The sequence below is a fragment of the Poecilia mexicana genome, unplaced genomic scaffold (genome assembly GCF_051168715.1).
Source record: "Poecilia mexicana isolate PSO_F unplaced genomic scaffold, ASM5116871v1 scaffold_23, whole genome shotgun sequence".
In the NCBI taxonomy this organism is placed as follows: domain Eukaryota; kingdom Metazoa; phylum Chordata; class Actinopteri; order Cyprinodontiformes; family Poeciliidae; genus Poecilia; species Poecilia mexicana.
Genome location: NW_028263392.1, coordinates 4778774 through 4797034, shown reverse-complemented (window position 1 = coordinate 4797034; position 18261 = coordinate 4778774). Strand labels below are relative to the sequence as shown.

At 40.5% G+C, this 18261-nt stretch overlaps 1 protein-coding gene across 1 annotated transcript in view; it reads right to left on the bottom strand.

Moving 5' to 3' along the window:
* LOC106907485 (copine-8) overlaps positions 1-18261 on the bottom strand; it is a 74955-nt gene that overhangs the window by 14170 nt on the left and 42524 nt on the right. Inside the window, exons 7-13 of the mRNA XM_088003366.1 lie at positions 12298-12361; positions 10426-10529; positions 8955-9059; positions 5701-5742; positions 5212-5287; positions 2513-2566; positions 2247-2308 (exon numbers count right to left, since the gene is read on the bottom strand). Of these exons, the coding sequence (XP_087859492.1) occupies positions 2247-2308; positions 2513-2566; positions 5212-5287; positions 5701-5742; positions 8955-9059; positions 10426-10529; positions 12298-12361 (507 nt within the window). The remainder of the gene's footprint in view (positions 1-2246; positions 2309-2512; positions 2567-5211; positions 5288-5700; positions 5743-8954; positions 9060-10425; positions 10530-12297; positions 12362-18261) is intronic.

The following is an 18261-nucleotide window of genomic DNA, read 5'->3' as shown; positions in this document are numbered from 1 at the left end:
TTCTTCTCTACTTCCTACCTCGACTTATTTCTTTTCCTTTCTTTCCCAGCATCCTCATATTATTTTGCAATCTTCTGGCCTCACGTCTTTCTGTCCGACATCTCTCATTTCCTTCCTTCCTTCATTCCACGTCGTGCTGATTACATATTTAAAGTTTGTCCACTGCAGAATTTTGTGTTAATAAATCCATACTTAACATTAGTGTTTTACATTGTAGGATGAACATAATGGACTGTTTCAAGTTTCCAATTAAGCCTGGTGTCTTTTCAAGGAGCTGCCTTGTTTGCCATTTTTTCCTCTGTGATTTTATTTTTTTTGTCTGCTTCTCCCACTAATGATAGCTTCTCAGAAAGATGACAGTGCCAGCAGAGTTCCCTCCTGCCTCTATTCTGGTTTCTATGCTCAATTCACAAACCAAACAATATCTGTCACATTGAGTGACAGAGCGGTCTTCAAAGACGGTGTTAAAAATGAAAGATATCGGCAACAATTCATCACTTCATCATCACTCCGGCACAAAACGGGGCTTCTTTGTTACAATTCATGGGTAGCGCCATCAAAGGGAAGGAAAAGCATGAGAGCGCCGTCAATCCGGACTTACGGAGAGCGCTTTCAAATCAGTCATTTATGCTAATCCAACCAGCAGGTCTAGTTCCTAATTAGGTTCAATTGAACAATTAGCTGATTAGGTTGAAACTGCAAAAAGGAGCCGTCAGTCAGACGACAAAGAACCAGCGACGACAGAAGCAGGTAGGGAAAAGAGATGGCAGTCCATCTGGACATGTAGGCACAAGGAAAATGCTCAAACGGAGGAATGTCTGGGTGTGTGTTCACACTTAAATGTGCATCTTTCTGTCTGTGCACACAAACAAACACGCTGTCAGCCCATTACGCAATTGGACTAAGTGCGACAGGACCATTACGGTCCATTTAGGCTGCAAACAGAGAAACCGCACTTGGCTCCTAATTTACCCACACAAGGGTGTTGGAGCATTCAGCTTACACACTCTCAATGCAGTGCCAAAAAAGACGGTGGGGGGGGAACAAAAAAAAAAACACAAAGTGGCTGAGAAATCCACACTCGGGGAGAAACTGATGATGGAGGACGTCTCCTTTAGCAGACAGTGAGTGTGTGAACGTATGTCAGGACATGCGGTGGGAGCTCAGGCTTGCATTTTATAACTGAAAACACGTCCTCGGTTGAACTGGATAGCCGTGGCATCTAAGTATTACACTAGTATCTCCTTGCAATCTCTCTCTTTTTTACCCTGCCACATGCAGGTTTCAACAACTCAAATTTAAGACATTTGTATAGGACCATCCATTAAGAGTTCAATTTAAGACCTGTATCGCAACAGATGTACTATAAATGTAAAAAATGTGCACTTTGCTAGCTGAGTCACAGAGCGCAACAAAGATGTCTGCATGCGACTCAAATTTTTGTCTGACAGAAACGTAAATACATTAACATGTGATGAATGTATCAAAGGCCAAGAAATTTTCATAACTGAATTTTAGCTACATACATTTAAGACTAAGGAAGCGCAGACTCGCTGTTCTTCAAAAAAATAAAATAAAATAATTGAGGATCATCAAGAAAATCTAAAAAAAAAAGAAGCAGCGTGTTGTTTTTATTCCTTTGGGTCTGTGCCACAAAACAATTCAAACCCACAAAACTGTTTCAAAAAACTTTTATGAAGAGATGAAAAACAAGCTACAAGCTAGCCAACTTTTTTTTGGTAGCCTGTAAACACAAGTGCATCAGTGGCATTTTCTGTTAAAGCTGTAGACACACAGTCTCTCCTTTGACAGCCTCCCCCTCTGTGACTCTAATGAAGGCAGAGTGTGTAGGCGAACATTTACGCCATGCCTTACTACACACGGTCAACGCTCCTGCGAACCATACGTCCACAAGCGCCATGCACTGAGACGCCAGGATGAACGCATGGAAGCCGCTACACACCAGGACGCAGACACACAAACACTGATCTGTGTGTGACTTGGGGTCAGCCCATCCGTCAGTCTCTCTATCTCTCTCTCTTTCTCTCCCCCACCATCCTTTCGCTGTCACCCTCTCACATGCAAATGTACACTTTTCCGCCCGACTCCCTCACATAGAGGGATCATTATCTTTGGCACTTTGCAGACACGCCGTCATGACGGGCTGATTATCGAGATAGGGATGGCGCTCGGCACGCCAGCCCTCGTTAACAATGCGGCCTCTGCAGTTTGCGGCGGGCGCTTACCCTCCTTTGATGTAGTCCAGAAAGGTGACTTCGACGTCCACGAGGAAGGACAGCAGCGTTACCTGGAGACGATAGGGTAACAGTCAACGATCCCCGACGGGACATATGTGGGTGTTTCTCTCTAATTTAATAAAAAAAAGTCCAGTTCTATTTAACAGGATGAAAGAAGCTGTGGGAAGTGAAGCATAAAACCACATTTCAGGTCTTTTAAACTCAGCTCAATGCACTGAGGGAGGAAAAAAAACTGAAGCAGAGTTTTGGCTTACTGTTCCAGAGTTTTTGTAGTTTTTCTTCTTTCCTTTTTTCTTGGCATTTACCACCTGTAAAAGGGAACAAGATGCACTAGTTTAAAACTTCACTCATGCAGCAAAGCAGAAATTCCTACACATTTTCATCCAAAATCATTTTAATTTATATGTAAAATAAAAAAGGGATATTTCTACTGTGAGCAGGCTTTAAATATGGAACCTGCAGAGAAAACAGAGACTGTGAGGGAGGAGAAGAAGAAGGACAGCAGGGAAGGTGAATGACAAGGAAAGACAGGATGAATGCAAAAAGGAAAAAGACGAAGGACATATGTAAAAGAGGGAAAAAGGAAGAGAGGAAGGAACCAAGGAAGGACAGGTAGAGAAGTAAGGACACAAGAAAGCAACAGGGGAAAAAATGAAGGACAGAAAGAAAGGAGGGAGGAGGAAGGGCAAGGAAAGAATCAAGAAAAGTAGTGAGGAAGGACAGAGGGGAGGAATAAGGACACTAGAAAGCAAGGAAGAAAAAAAGGAAGGATATAAAAGAGGAAGTACAAAGAAAAAATAAGGAATATAAGAAAAAAGGAGGTAGAAAGGAGACAAGAAAGGAAAGAATGAAGAAAGGAATGCAGGGCACAATAAGACATAAACAAAAGGAAAGAAAGAAGGGAAGGATGGAGTAAGTAAAAGTAAAAAGCCAAAAGTAACATTCATATATCTAAAACATATATATAGACCATAAAGTGGACAGTCAAACACAAGGATGTTTAAAAATAAAAAAGATAAATTGCATCTTTTCATTTACCTAATTAAAAATAATTTTAAAGCAGAAAAGTCTGTAGCTGCTTTTTAAAACATTCAACTGGATCAAGGCGACAGAATCCATAACTTAGGATTTAAAGCATCCGTGTCCTCTGGCCTTGGTTTGTACCACAAACCAGATCACCAGGTGATCCATCAGGAGTCATGGGTTTTTGTGATTCCAGTTTTATTGGCCTTTGCTTATTTTTGTCATTTAGGTCTTTCTGTATTAGTTTGTTCCTTTGTGTTGAGTTTGTTAGCAAATAAAGGCAGAACAGCAGATGTTCTTTGGGAGGCGAGACACGACCAATGAAGAACAAAATGGAGGCGGAAGGACACAAAGGAGAAAAATCCCATCTCTAATCTGCAACATTATGTGCAACATGTGCAGAATTAGTGTGAATTTATAAGACAAACAGACCTTAGACGCTCTCCTTGGATACATAAAGCTCAAGCTCTTAGTCCATCTTCAGCTGTTGCCCTCCATTGGTGCCGTCTCTCATAAATCTGCCAGGAGTTTGTAAAACATCCAAGAGCTTTGGTAATGAAAGGGGCCAGACAGAAGCAAGGCTGAGACTCCTCTTGAATCCCAAACACTGGAGCGATGCTTCCTGGTCCCATTAAACTGTGCCAAGGTTAAACAGAGGAAGAGGGCCTCGAGGAAAAACAACCGACAAAACGTGTGGGGAGTTTCTTTGTGTGTGTGTTTCTCCTTGGTTATCTTTGAGCAAGCACCCATGAGGCGAGTGTGCCTTTGGAGATGGAGAGTAAAAGTGAAACGGATGCACTGTAGGCTTATTTCCAGAAGAAAAGTAATACAGTGAGGTTGTACTGAGGTCAAGCAGGTGAAGAAAAGTGTTTATTACTGCGAGATAAGATATGAAAGACAATAAAAGAGCTTAAAGCGAACAGCAGCTGTACAAGCAAGATGTCTTCTGTGTTTTTCTCTGCGTGTCAATCAACAAATGGAAATTAGAGAGGCACTATAGTAGCATCAGTGTGTGTGACTGCCATTCATAATTAAAGGGCCAGTAGTATGTAAAATTGACTTTTCTGAACTATTTTTGAGTTATTCCCTCATCAAAAACATATCTGAAGTGTGGCCTTGATTCTTTCATGCATGTTTGAGAAATCCAGTAATCTCCCTTGGCAACCACTCGGCTGCGCAAAACACCTGGTTAGACATAGCTCCGCCTTCGAGGCGCAGCTCCTCCTCAGAGCTGCAGTTTCCATGCGTCTGAGCTTCCGCCTCAGAGTTCCCGTCCCCCGCAAATCCCCAACTCGATTCCTTCAGACTAGCTAGCCATCAGCAATTAGCAAACACCTGGTGGAACTGCGTATCAGCTGAGTGCATTATGAGCTACTTATCAGTGAAACGTGAGTAAAAGCATTAAAGAGTTAATAGAAGAGCAATGTTGCAATGACTTCCTGAAGGTGGAGTTTCAGAAAGAGCAGGAGTTTTTAAAAAGACAGAGGCCCAATTTCAAGGTGTTAAAATACAGTCAAATTTCTTTTAAGTAATATATTTTGTAGTCGCAGTATTTTTATAACAACTGAAGGTTTCTTGATTGTGCCATAAGATGGCGCTATATGCCTGGAAAATACATAATAGTGTCCCTTTGACAAAATACAGCATTTTTCTCTGTTTTCATTATAGAAATCTTAGTCATTGTCTAAAACTGATGACATTTTTTTAAACTCTTCATTTTGCTTCTTTAATCTGAGGTGATAATTTACACATTTTCAAATATTCTCCTGTAATGAATGCTTTAGATCCAATTGAATGCAATTAAAAATGCAGCAGACTTGATAACATTTCACAAAACTGACAACGAAAGAAATGACAATGAAAAGAAAAGAAAAAACAACTTTGCAGAAATGTGCATGCTAGCTCATCACAGACACACATTCAGACTTACCTCATAGACATTGAACTGGCTCTGTCCTATAGAGAGCTCTCTGTAGCTGGTGCTGAACTCTCCAATAAAGTCATGGCTGCAAGGACAAATGAAGAATGAGAGACGGTTAGGACTGTGGAAAGGCTTCAACACATCACATCTGGTGTTCCTCAGAGCTCTACTCTCGGCCCACTTTCATTTAATATCTACACGATCGCATATTTCACAGTATTGCATCATTACCTTTGAAGATGATGTCATAATATGAATAAGTAGAGGGGCCAGATTTCCTCCAGCATACAGACAAGACAATGAAAGTCTTGATATGGTCTCTAAAGCTCCTACTTGTAACGTAGTGCAGCATACTGCCTCACCCTTAATGCAATATCTAAATGACTAAACATGGCAGCGTCGTTTTAATTCAACGCCACAATTATGCAAAAAAAAAAAAAAAAATCCCATTTTGTCAGCAAAGAATATGAGAACTTCACACTGTTCCAGAGTAATTACCTGCCGTCTCGGTCCCAGTCGTAAACCTCGACCTTGATTGTTCTGGTGGGAGAAGCAAATGTAAAACAAAGTTTTTACCTTATTGAGTCGATTTACACCACCAAAAGCAAAAAATTAACAAAAAATTATTTTATTTTTTAGAGAGGCAGAGCCTTCCTGATGCTCATCTTTACTTCAAAATGTTATCTACCTGCCCTTTACTTATTTTTGATAATGTTCTCTTGTCACCTCAAAATGAATCCGTTTCTCTGCGTCGTTATATCTTATGAGGAAATTAGAAAACAAAAATAAAGAACAACCTGAAAGGGCTTGATATGTGATGCTATCGGTCCATCTACCAATATCTTTAACAGAAGAATGGCTCGTAGAGAAGGGCATGGAGGAGAGTGGGGGCAGAAGAATAAAAGAACAAGCAGCAAATTAAACCAGAGAGAGCCCTCTGCACTCAGCCGGAAAGAGTGACGAGCCTCTCGGTTAATTTAGTTTGTCATTTTGACAGAAGAAAGTAGAGACAGATCTCCTGTGTTACGCTGCACAAGTCTATAACTAGACAGGGGACTTTCCAGACTGTGTTCTGAACTCACACGGAGCTCGTTCTCTAAAGCATCTGAGTGATATCTAATTAGAATCCGAACCCTGGCTGAACTTTTCCGCCTTGCAGAACAAGGATGGGAAATGTAAGTCCTCGTTAGCTGCTGAGGAGAGCCGGATGCGCTTTACAGGGAAAGAAAAAGTCGGGAGCAGGGAGCGGCGACGGTCCAGGCCGACGCTGGTTGAACGGCGCTCCCGGTTTTCATCTCCTTTTCCCTTAAGACGACGACGGGAGGAAAACGTCTTGTCGTTCGGAGCTTTGATGATGCAACATGAAGCTGTGATTGAGTGCATGTACAGAAAGACAGTCCTCCTTTGTTTTCCAGCTTCAGCTTGCCCTTATCTCCCGTCTCAGGCTGCAGACTCATGTGTGGCACCGTTTGTGCGCCGTACATGCAGCTTGCCGAGTCTCCCGCTGATAAGGCATGGAGCAACTCTGCTCCAGCAGTAAGCTTATAGGACCAAACTGAGGATCAATGCTGCTGTCTGTTAGCTCAGCAGAGATAAACCCTGTGGCGGGCTTCTTTGTGCCCTTTTCACTACTAAGCTGCTATAGACACAAGAGGATCTATCCACTTATTTGTTTTCTTAGCTGATAGAGTTGAACTTCCCCTGAGATGTTATGTAACCAAGAAAGCAATGTAACTAAACGCAACTCAACCATTTTCTCATTTTTACTCTCCTTGTTGAAATCAATCACAGCTGGGGAACTTTTGATTAGTAATCAGAGGAACTCTTCAAAATGGGAAGGACAAGAGAACATGCTTGTCAATAAATCAGCTGCAAGGCAACATGTACAATTGGAGTGGTGGTTATAAAAAAAAGATTATGCTGCAGCAATGCAAGATGAATTTATTTCCAAGGATAAAGATTTACTATAAGTTGCATTTGCCGCCACTCTTCCTCGACTGTGAGAGCTTTGATAGCAATCCCTCGGGTACAGACGCTGCGCTCTGTACCTACGAGTTAAGACTCCAAATCCTGTCATTCAGTATATTTTTAACAATAAGTGCCGCTGACAGCTTCTCCATCCTCTGCACTTCCACAGTCGGATTCACAGAAAGCCAAGGAAACCCGTTTCCCAGCAGATGTACGTGTCTGCAATCCTCCACAGGGTCAATTCCAGATTTATGTTTGTACTATTTTGAACAGATCAGATCTTCCGAGCTGTGAGGGTATCAGAGTACAGGTGGGTGAATACAAATACGTGAAAAAAGCAATTCAATTTTTTATATGTAAAAAAAAAAAAAAATGTAAAAAAAACCCCTTGCATTCCTTTTCTTTTGTTTCACCGTTATGAGAAATGTGCTAACATAAAATCCCATAATTGCAACATTTGTTACATTTTAAATTGGTGCCGTTTGCTTTCACATTGCACTGGCAAAGAAATCCAAACTAATTGAAAAACCTGTGGCGCTGCACCAAGAACCACTGAAGGAAACGGCACAAAAACCTCCAAAGAAGTCATGAGCGCACCTTTCTTTTTCTTAAAATGTAAACAAAAATGGCACAACGCCAGATTTGAGTGATTGTCGAATTTAGTTTTTGTCTTTGGTAAAAGACCCTGAGCAATTTTTCCCACTAGCATTAGACTCTCAAGCTTGTTCTGGTTGTATTTACCCAGAATACCCTGCACTATAGTTTGCAGAGTTCAAGTGTGTCTTCACACCTCCTCCAAACAAATAAGGCTTTCTAGGCCAACGAACCGGAGCTTTATTAAGCCGGAATAAACGGGGCTCGTGGGGAAAAAAGAGGTTAGAATCAGACAGAAGAAAGTTTATTTCCCCGTTTTCACTTGTGGCAATTTTAGGTCTCCTTCACGAGGTGCACCACAGCTTCCATGAAACTGCTGCAAAGTCTCCCCTAAATGTCGTCACCTCGGCAGGATGTTTATGAGAACTGACAGGAAAGCTCTTGCCTAGAGTCAAATGAGTTTCATCATCATCAGTTTGCCCCTCCCGAAAAAAAAAAAAAGAGTCCTGCATTAAGAGAAAGCAGCTAATCACACCATTTAACACTGCGTCTGCACAGCAAACGGTGGTGTAGACAAGGTCCGAAGGACTTAAAAAAATTAATAAATACTGCCAGAAAATATTATTACCGCTCACCAATAAGTCTGAAGGATCAATCTGAATGCTAGTTGGTTTCACATAGAGAGCGACAGCAGTCATTATTTCTGCCCCTGTGGTGAAACTGTTAGCAGTATTCACTTTTTCTGCTGGTGATCCCGAATACTTTCCTCCGCTGCTCCTCAACACAATGCAGAACATGCATTTTTCATGTGGCGGGGAGCCCTGTTATTTACTTTCCACTGACATTATCTTTCCAGAGAAACGGAAACACTGTGAGGCACACGTCTCTGGCAGGTGAGCATTACCAGCACTGTCACATAATGACGGCTCCTGTCATTTCTACGTACTCCTAATATAGCATAAAAAGAGGCTTTATACAACTATTACGTGGGGGTTGTTTTTATAAACAGAGCCAAAATCCAGTCTGAAGAGGCCATTAGCAGGAACCTGCTGTTCATTAATAAGGGTTCTTAAAACTATTTATTCCTCTAAAGATTTTTGTTTTGTGTGCAGTACTGGGAAAATATGTATTGCTGTTCAAGATGCTTGCAGAAGCAGCGGTCTGGCAGCCATAACCCCAGGGAGGTTTACCTGTCGTAATCCCCGTTGCAGAGAGCTCTCACGGGGATCTTAAAGGCTTGCCACACGGGGTTCAGCGTGTTCTTCACCACCTCGGTCTTGTGGCAGATGGTAAACCTGGAGAGAAAGGACGACAAGAGGAAGGAGGTAAACGTGACCCAGAAACCCAAAGTGAAATCAAGTTACTGAAGAGTAGGGAGGGATTCTGATTGGAGAAGATAAGGATTTTCAATAAATCAATAAATAGTCTTTGTGACCAAAACTGGATGATTTTCACCATAACCAACCCTGACCACTTATCAGATGATATCTTGACAGTTTCGTAATAGAAACACAGCTATTAACAACACTCTTTAGTGTGAATGTTGCAGCTGATGGAAGAAGAATCAAAGTTAGTCGTTTTTATTTTTAGACAGACGTTCATTCAGGCTGCTGGTGAAGAGTTCGACTTTGTTGGGTCATTTGAATCCTTTTCGTCTTTGCTGCTATTGCAGTTTTGATCATTTTCATTTTTCCAGCCAAAAAACAAAAAGGAACTACAGAATATCGATTCATACCAGCCGAGGGGACATTTTGTTCAAAAGGTGTTGGAGAGACCTGATCGAACTGTTAATATAGAATAACCCTAAAAAGATAACAGTAAGACATATCTTACATGCTAGATTTGGCAAAGTTGGCAACCTTAGTTAAAATAAGAGCTATTCCAATTGACAGCATCTGCTACAAATTATTTTGTTTCTGTTTTAAATGCTATAATAACCATAATAACCAATAAAATTTAATGCAATTCTTGAAATTAGTTTTTAACGTGACAGCTCTAAAAATACATTACCTCTACTTTTCCGGATTCAAATGTTCAAAGTATAAAAACAAAGATTCAAGATGAAGTTATGCGATACATTTTTAAGAGAAAAAAATATCTGTTTCCTTGCTATATTTTCCTTTCTCTCAAGCAAATAATTCAAGTTCCAGACGTTTCCAGCAGGCCACAAAGTAACGCCGATATTTGTTGGAAGTTGAACAGCTTCTCACAGCTTTAAATTACATTCAAACATTTAAACATGACATTTTTTGTCATGTTTAAAAAAATGTCATTTTTAAACAATTTTTTAAACAACTTTTCCTGTTTCAAAGATTTTTTTACGCCCCCACTCACACACCATCAGGAAGCAGAAAAAGAGGTAATTTCATGAGTCCCTCAGAGCACAAAGTCTTATCTGACTTGTACCACACTGCAGGAAAACAGAGAGCGCCAACAGAGCCGGGTCCAACACGCACACCTGTAAACTCTGTGTGTGCTGCACTTTTCCCCAACACACACAATATGTTGACATATCCACATGTAATTCACACACGTTTACACGGAAAATCAATAAAAACAATTTCTTTTGCAGGGAGGGGTTCAAAACCCAACATGAAAAGGGGAAAAGAAAGTGAAGGAGGGAACGTGAAAACAGGACGGACGGATGGGAGGAAAACTCACGTGCCGTCTTCGTTGCTCCTGTAGAAAACCAGGAACGGGTCCGACTTGCCAAAGAAATCCTTCTTGTCCAACTTGGTCCCACAGAACTGCATCATCACTGATTCCTTAAACAAAGCAAAGCGTGTCGGGATCAACCAGTGGGACTGAAAAGAAATCATTTACAGTAAGAATACATGATGGTAACTGCATGAACTTCAGTGACCTATAAAACCCCAGAAACCACCAGGAGCAGCCATGAAGCTAAAAATGCTAAAAGGATTTTCCAATGATATAGATACAACAGTCATTTAATTGGGTTCATATCTTGTTTACGATCACATCTGAAGTTTTTGGAAGGAAACTGGGACAGTTCCAGTAAAACTGGAAAACTTGGATGTTTAAGATGGTCAGAAAATGCTAATTTAAGCCCAATTTTGACGCTTTAATTAGCTTAAAAAGAATAAATAAAAAAATTTCTGTCATATTTAGGTCTGAACTTTGACTAGGACATTCTGACACGGGGATGTTTTGATGTGAATCATTCCAATGAAGCTCGAGGTCATCTCCATGGATATAAAAGTTTTTTTGCAGTCTCCAACTGGTTTTCCATACTGCATCTGGTTAATTCACCCCTGACCCATGTCATTCATGACGTTTTCCAGGAATTCCACAGTTTTCCATGTAAACAGAACAAGAAGTTTACTTTTGCCACTTCTTGTGTGCCGAGGCTGCTGCTGTCTGCTTTCCTACAAGTTCACTGGTGCATAACAAAAGAAAAGGGCGTCATTTTATTTAACTGTGACAGTCTGAATCCTAAAATTTATTTATTTATTTATTTTTACTGATAACTTGGGAAAAGACAGTTCCTGCTCAGTTATTGAACCCCAGAAGTAATTAAGGGCGTGCTGAGTAAAGAAACTGGGACAGCAACGATGACAGATGAAAAATAAATAGCACCAGGGAAATACAGGGGGAGGATCAACACATTTTTGACGTAATCCCTTAGAAGAAACCTTATTATTTATTGATTTGAACAGTGCTTTTCTCTTGTTGTTTTGCATTTGAATAAATAAATTTCACAGTGTGCTATGCAGATGGTAAAGTAACTCAATTTATCATCATTTCAGACAAACTTAACACCAAGCGTGAGGATGTTTGTTTTTGGTTTATTATTTCTTTGTTGGAACAAAGCCTCTTGGCAATGAGTTGTGTAAAATTGGAAAGGCTCTTTATTTAGGGATAACTAATTATGAAAGTGCTTTTGGAGACTGAGCTGTAGGGATGGTGGGTTCATGCACATGTTCGTTCAATTGGGCTGCAGAAAATAAAGTCTGCTTTTGAGAAAAACCCTGTAAATTCTAGACTAGCAGGTAAAAGTAGTGCACAAAAATCCGTGTAGCCAGGCGAAGTCCTAGCGCAAAAATTTGCGTGACAGGTGGACGGAGCCTGGTGCTGCAAGGTTGGAGACCTTGTCCTGTTAGACGACAGGGCCTGGATAATACCCGTATTAAACAGACAACTGAGTCCGGCGACGACAGGTGCTTAAATTCCGTAACAAAAGTATGTTTTCTTTTTTTTCCCCCAAAATCTTTCTCTTTTTTACCGTTTATTCAATGTCACATGCTGTTTTTATTTTGTAAAGCACCTTGAAATGCCTTGCTGCTGAAATGTGCTATACAAATAATGATTGATTGATTGAGAAAAACAAGATGCAACACGACAAAATGACATTAATATTCAATCGTACAAAGATACAAGTGGAATGACGACTAATCTGCTCATTTGGGAAATGTTTCCGTTATTTTAGTGTGAATAAACCAGAATGTGTGTGAAAGCAGATCTTAAAAACAGAAAACCTAAAAGGCAAAGAGCTCCAAGAAATCAGTTACTCACTCTGCAGTTATTCAACTCCTCGGCTTTCACAATAATGGTCCCGCACTTCTTCCCTTGAATGCCTCTGCAGACAGACACACACAAAACGCGATTAAGGGTCAAGGGGTCGCAATCGCACACAGACACAGACCTTGATTTGATGTTTACGTGACCTGCGCCCTTCCTCCTGCTGTATAACTCGCCCCTTAACGGCTAAGGGCACAGACGACAATGATTGGAAAGACATCCCGTACTTCCTGAGAGGATTTTCTATCTCAGCGGTCAGCGCAGTGTGTTCACTGGAGAAGCAGTCGAAGGGAACATCGAGTTTGTTTGATGACAACGAGGAGGGATCCACAGATATCCAGCATGAGGTCCCAGGCTGGGTGCCAACCTTCTCACAGTAGGATGGGACCTTCCATGTGTGCATTGAAGCCTCAGCATTCGCCTGCCTGCTTGTACACAGGCCTTACTTACCGACTTTAGAAAATGTTTCACTTGGGAAAATGACCTGTCGTATATTTTTATCTGTGAGTTGTTGTTGTTGTTTCAGAGGCTTTGGTTTTGATTTTACTCTTGCACATCCAAATAGGGGTTACTGAATTGAAATGTAATACATTTTCCCGTCATAAGTAATCTGTGCCGAAAAACAAATATTACAACATTTGATTGATGCACAAACCAATAAGCACTTTCTTGGTGCAAAAAACAAACAAACAAAAAAATAAAATTAGCAGGTGGTTGTTTCAATTCAGTTCATATCAATCCAAGACAATTTAGCTGAAGAGTCGATATCATGTAATCCCAGTTGGTTAAAACCCATTTCTCCAATATTGCCAGCAATTCCTCATCCTAAGCAAACCACGGGGAGACCGAGATTATTTACCACTTTGAAAATATATTCAAAGAATATCACTTTCTTCTTTTTACTTTGCTGATTCCCATCTTCCTTTAGCGTTATTGAAATCAAAAGCTTGCAGCTGCTTCACAGTTTGTGTTTGCAGTCATTCAGGGCTTCAGGAACAGAATCTGTGTTTTACAGGTAGGACCAGAAACTGGATTATTACCTGGATGTCATTACCATGACGTTTAAAATTGTTCCCAAACCGGTATAAATGAAGGCTATAACGTTTTGAATAGCAACCCATAACTTCTTTAAGCACTTATACCATTGTCTATAAAGAGAGTTTATTGACAGATTAAAAATAAATGTTCAAATACCGTTATAAATAGAGCAGCCACTAAAAGCGACAACTTTGTCGAAAGTCGAGCCATAATTTCAATAAACAATCAAAGTGGATTATGAAGTAATTCTATAACAATCAAATCAGTAAATCATGAGTAGTTAAGCACGATTTGGACAAGTGGGAGGCAAAAGCACATATTCTGAGCAAACTTCCAATCTGACTGTGATGACATCTGCCATGAGACACCCATCTGGCAGAAATTGACTGAGGCAGTCATTTAAAAAGCCCAGAATTGGGGTCGGAGACCTCTGCGTCACTGTAATTCAAAATCTCCTTTTAGCGCAGCGCAAGGAGCTGGGAGGAACATGCTTTCAAAATGGCAGAATTGTCAGGAATGAAATAGATCCTGGGACCCAGTGAATTGGCAAGGAGGAGGGAGTGCTCTATTGTTTCCAGGGAGCTGAGGTCACATCATTCATATGCATTATGTGTGCAAAGAGAAGGAGGGATACACAGGCTGGAGACAGGAAGCAATCCTAGAAAGAATGGTAGCAAAAAAATAAATAAATAAAAAACATTTCCACACATCAACAATGTTTGATTTCTTTCAATTCTCGAGTCCCACTGATTCATAGCACTAGTTTGATGAAATGAGCAAAACCCACAACAGGACTAATATGAACATCACTTTCTCTGTAGCATAACCATTATAATCGAAATGTTTTAGGAAACTTTTAACCTTAAAAGACCTAAAACGTTCATGCCGTTTAGCAGCAGACTTCCTCCTAAAGCAGGGCTGCTGCCGTTCGAAACATTAACAAAAGCGTGCCCATGGATTATTAATCCCATCTGTTAAATTATTTCCACATCCAGATGGCGGACTGCAATTACGGATGCACCTGGTTCAAAGCTGACACCTGGATGTGACTTTAAAAGGAGGGAAGTGCCACGAAAGTGGCAGTGAGATTCCTACATTGAGCATCAAGCGTTGGTTTGAACTAAAACCCATCAACTTGTCTGAACGATTGGCTCATATAAGTCACAGTTATTGGTGTTTTCCTCAATGTAAAAATTGTCAGAACATTAAAGAGAACAGAGATTGCCTCCCAGTTATTTTCTATATATATTAAACATGAACATGGATTGATCCAAAAGGTCTCAAATGTTTCTAATCCATTAATAAAACCCATCTAGTCAGTGATTCTGAAAAAACAAGAAACCTAGCCTGCTAATGGAGCCGTCCTCAGACAGCTGAACACAACATAAGCAGAGGATTAAAGCAAACTGGTCTCTTACTGGTGAGGAAAAACAGCAGGAGCTGTTTTGTGGAATAACATGCTAACTGCGTTCCAGGGTGAACAAATCAAAAGTCAATCACTGCAGATTTTAGAATTTCAATGGTGCAAAATTGGCATGTTGGGTTTCAAGTTGGTGGTTCTGGTAAAGAAACACAAGTTTTCCAATTTTGTATTCATCTGATTTAGAAGTTGGACAATTACTAGGGATGCTGCAAGGTGGAGCAACGCATGCCTTCCACCAGAAGATTCAATGTATTTAAATGGGATTTTAAGTCACAGAGCCAATTAGCTCATGTTTGCTAAATGTAAGGGTAGTCATTCGTCCAGCAGCCTGTCGTGTTTTTGAGTTAAAAAAATGTTTCAAGTTGACATAAAATGTGAAAATATCACTTATGTGTTATCAAAAGTTTGAAAGATTGATGCTTGAACACCAACTATAAAGTCATTCAAACATTTTTTTAAAACTTAAATAAGCAATGCCTAGCCTGGTGGGGGCACCAGTAAACCCTGGTGGCCCGCAAGGCTTATAATAGACTGGGGTAAAAACTGGTGTATGTATGTCTACCAGCTCTGGAGACTCACTTGTTTTGCCTGCCATTCTTTGTAAAACTGTCAGTTTGGATGGCAAGCATCTTTTGTCACATATTCCCAACTGGATTTAGTTCTGAACTTGGACTGGACCGTTCAAAAACATCGACTATGCCTTCTTCTAAACCATTCCACTGAATATCTGACTGTTTAGGGTTGATGTTGAGCAGTAGGTCCTAATTGGTGTTTGTTAGGGTTTGTCCTCTATTCAGCTGTTTTCCAGAAACCCAGAAATGTTTTCCTTTCACTGGATTTTCAATGCGGTTTATGTCAGAGGTATGTTGGTGATTAAACCAAGAGGATTAATACACCGTATCTCTAAATTAGACATATTTTAATGTCATCTCCCCACAAATATATGCAAAGGGGAGGAAAAAGAAAACACAATCCCCCACAATCTGTGTCTCTATGACAACCCAGCCGAGCCAGGAACCCCAATGACGGGTCATGGAATGGGATTCCTCCGCTAGTTATATCTTTCCCAAGAACTCGCCATTCCTCCTCCATATCTGAGACAGCTGAGGTCATTATTCTGGCTGACAGATCCACCTCGAAATGATATGTGGGCAGGAAGCAGAAAGATTGTTCAGCTGTGGGACGAATAATGAATCTCACTGTTTTGCCTTGTTTACATATACGAACTGAGACATTGGCACGCAAACCCTTCAGGAAAAAAAAAAAGGAAAGTAATGCACACACTGAACTAAACGGGAGTGTGTGTGTGTGGACTTTTGAAAATAATTGTTTTTCTAACATAAGATATTTAATGTTATTCTTAAAAATACCGAAATTTAATAAATATAAACAGAAAACATACAGGAAAAAAAACGAGAAGCTACGCTAAACGAGTAAACACAATCAAAACAAGATAATTGTTTGGCATTTCCTGTCACCAAATCATTTTATTTCCCAAAAATGAAAAAAAGAAATTGCCCTAATTCCATAAATTATATACGTATATACCTCTATGTAACACAAAATACAGCTCTATTTTTGAGAGTAATGTTTCTTTAGTGAGTGGGTGGGGGGGATTCCTTTTCATGTAAGAAACGTGAATTTTTTATATAAATGCCAAGTTGCTTTCAAGTAAATTGCTTTCCTCTGTTCAGTTTATAAAACACTCCAAAGTTAAGGAGTGCTTCAGGGATACGTCTAAGCTCTCCTGTGTGTGAGATGGATGTGTGTGAGGAAGTGCTGCGTACGCTCTAATCAAGACACATGGTTTTGCAATCAGCATCTAGCAAGAGACGGCTAATTAAGTCTGGGCCGCGTCTGGGCTCCGGAGTAACATGCATGCATGTCGTTCTCATTATATTCCTGACCAAGGTAGAGTATCTGAATGAGTGATCAGTTGTCGCTACAATAGCATGAGGATCCATCTATTCTTGGTCATGCCACGACACACGAGCGCAGCCGCTCACACACATTTCCCCCGCCCTGAAAAAGCAGCTCGTAATCATAATTCTCTCCCACAAAAAGACCCCTGACACAAAATCCGTGTCAGAGCAGAAGCATATAGAGGCGTTCTTTGTCCTTGTTTTTTTTTTTTTTTCTTTTACAAATGCTTATAATCAAGCTTCCTTTCACAGCGATCAGCCTTTCCCTGTGTCCTTGTTTCTGAAGCCGTCACCCGCCTTGCTTTCAATAGCTCACCTGAGTTTGTCTTTGACCCTGTGATGAAGCTGCAACAATTATTAACCAGTCCAACTTTGGAAAAGTGTCCCACACCAGAATCCCTTCTGCCAAACATTTACACTCGACACGAACCAGGCAGATAAGTGATGTTCTCCTGGCAACGTCCAAACCCAGATTCCCCCAGGCAGGAAGGCATGAAGTATCGCTCCAGAGAACATTTCTCCACTACTTTAGATCAATGCTTTGCAGTAGACTGGCTGCTGTAAGGTTTAGATTAATAGAAACTTGCCTTAAATCTTCCTTCTCTCTTCACTTCACCGTTTCTTCCCAAACATCTCTAATTCTTTACCTCCGGAGCATCGCAATAGCGATTCTTCACTTCCGTTCAAATCCAAACGCGACACTATTTGTTAAAGATTGCTTACTCACTGCGATCACCTATTCCTTTGCTAATGTGTACCATTCTAATTTGTTCTGCTGCTCTGAAAGGCTCTTCTAGCTAAAATGTATTACTACACAAAGCTTACTACTGATAGTTTTTTAGATAATTTGTACTGTCATCATGTAGCAATGACTGTACAGAAAGTTTGTGATGCTCTGTACCTCCGCATCCATCCAGCCCTGTAATCATACATATCACTTATTGGTTGAATTGCTGACACTCCCAACTGCTCAACTGTGCAATCCAACAATTTACATTTACGACCGAGTGTCACTGTCCTCTGAAAATATTGTACGGGAGTAAATAATCCCACATACTTCATCTGAACACATCACAACCCATTGCTGTTCCTCCTCCCTCAGAGTCAAAGAGAGAGAGAGAGCGCCACACTCTTCTGCAGACGACCTCCTCCATGGACGACGATGTTACAATTTCCATCCAGGAGTTCGTAGCCATTTGACAGTCATATAATTATATATACAAATGCATGTAATTTGTCACCACGTCAGAGGAGTATCAGAGATGTTCATGTCTCCAGTAGATACAAAAAAATAAAAAATAAACGGATAGCGAAAACTAAGCAAAATATCAACAAGTCTTTTGGAGTGAATTTCTGCATAAAAAAGGGGCAACAAACTTCTGACCTATTATGCAGAGCTCTGGGTGAAATACATTTACTATCTTGTGTCGCCAGAAGTAGAGGTGGACGTCTATCTGCAAACAAAATGATGCAAATTTTGTCTAAATCAACGGGAGCCAATTTCAGCACTTTGAATGAAGTATGTGGAAGCCCTAAATTCCCTTTTAGCTCATTTCTGATAACTCTTTGATCTAG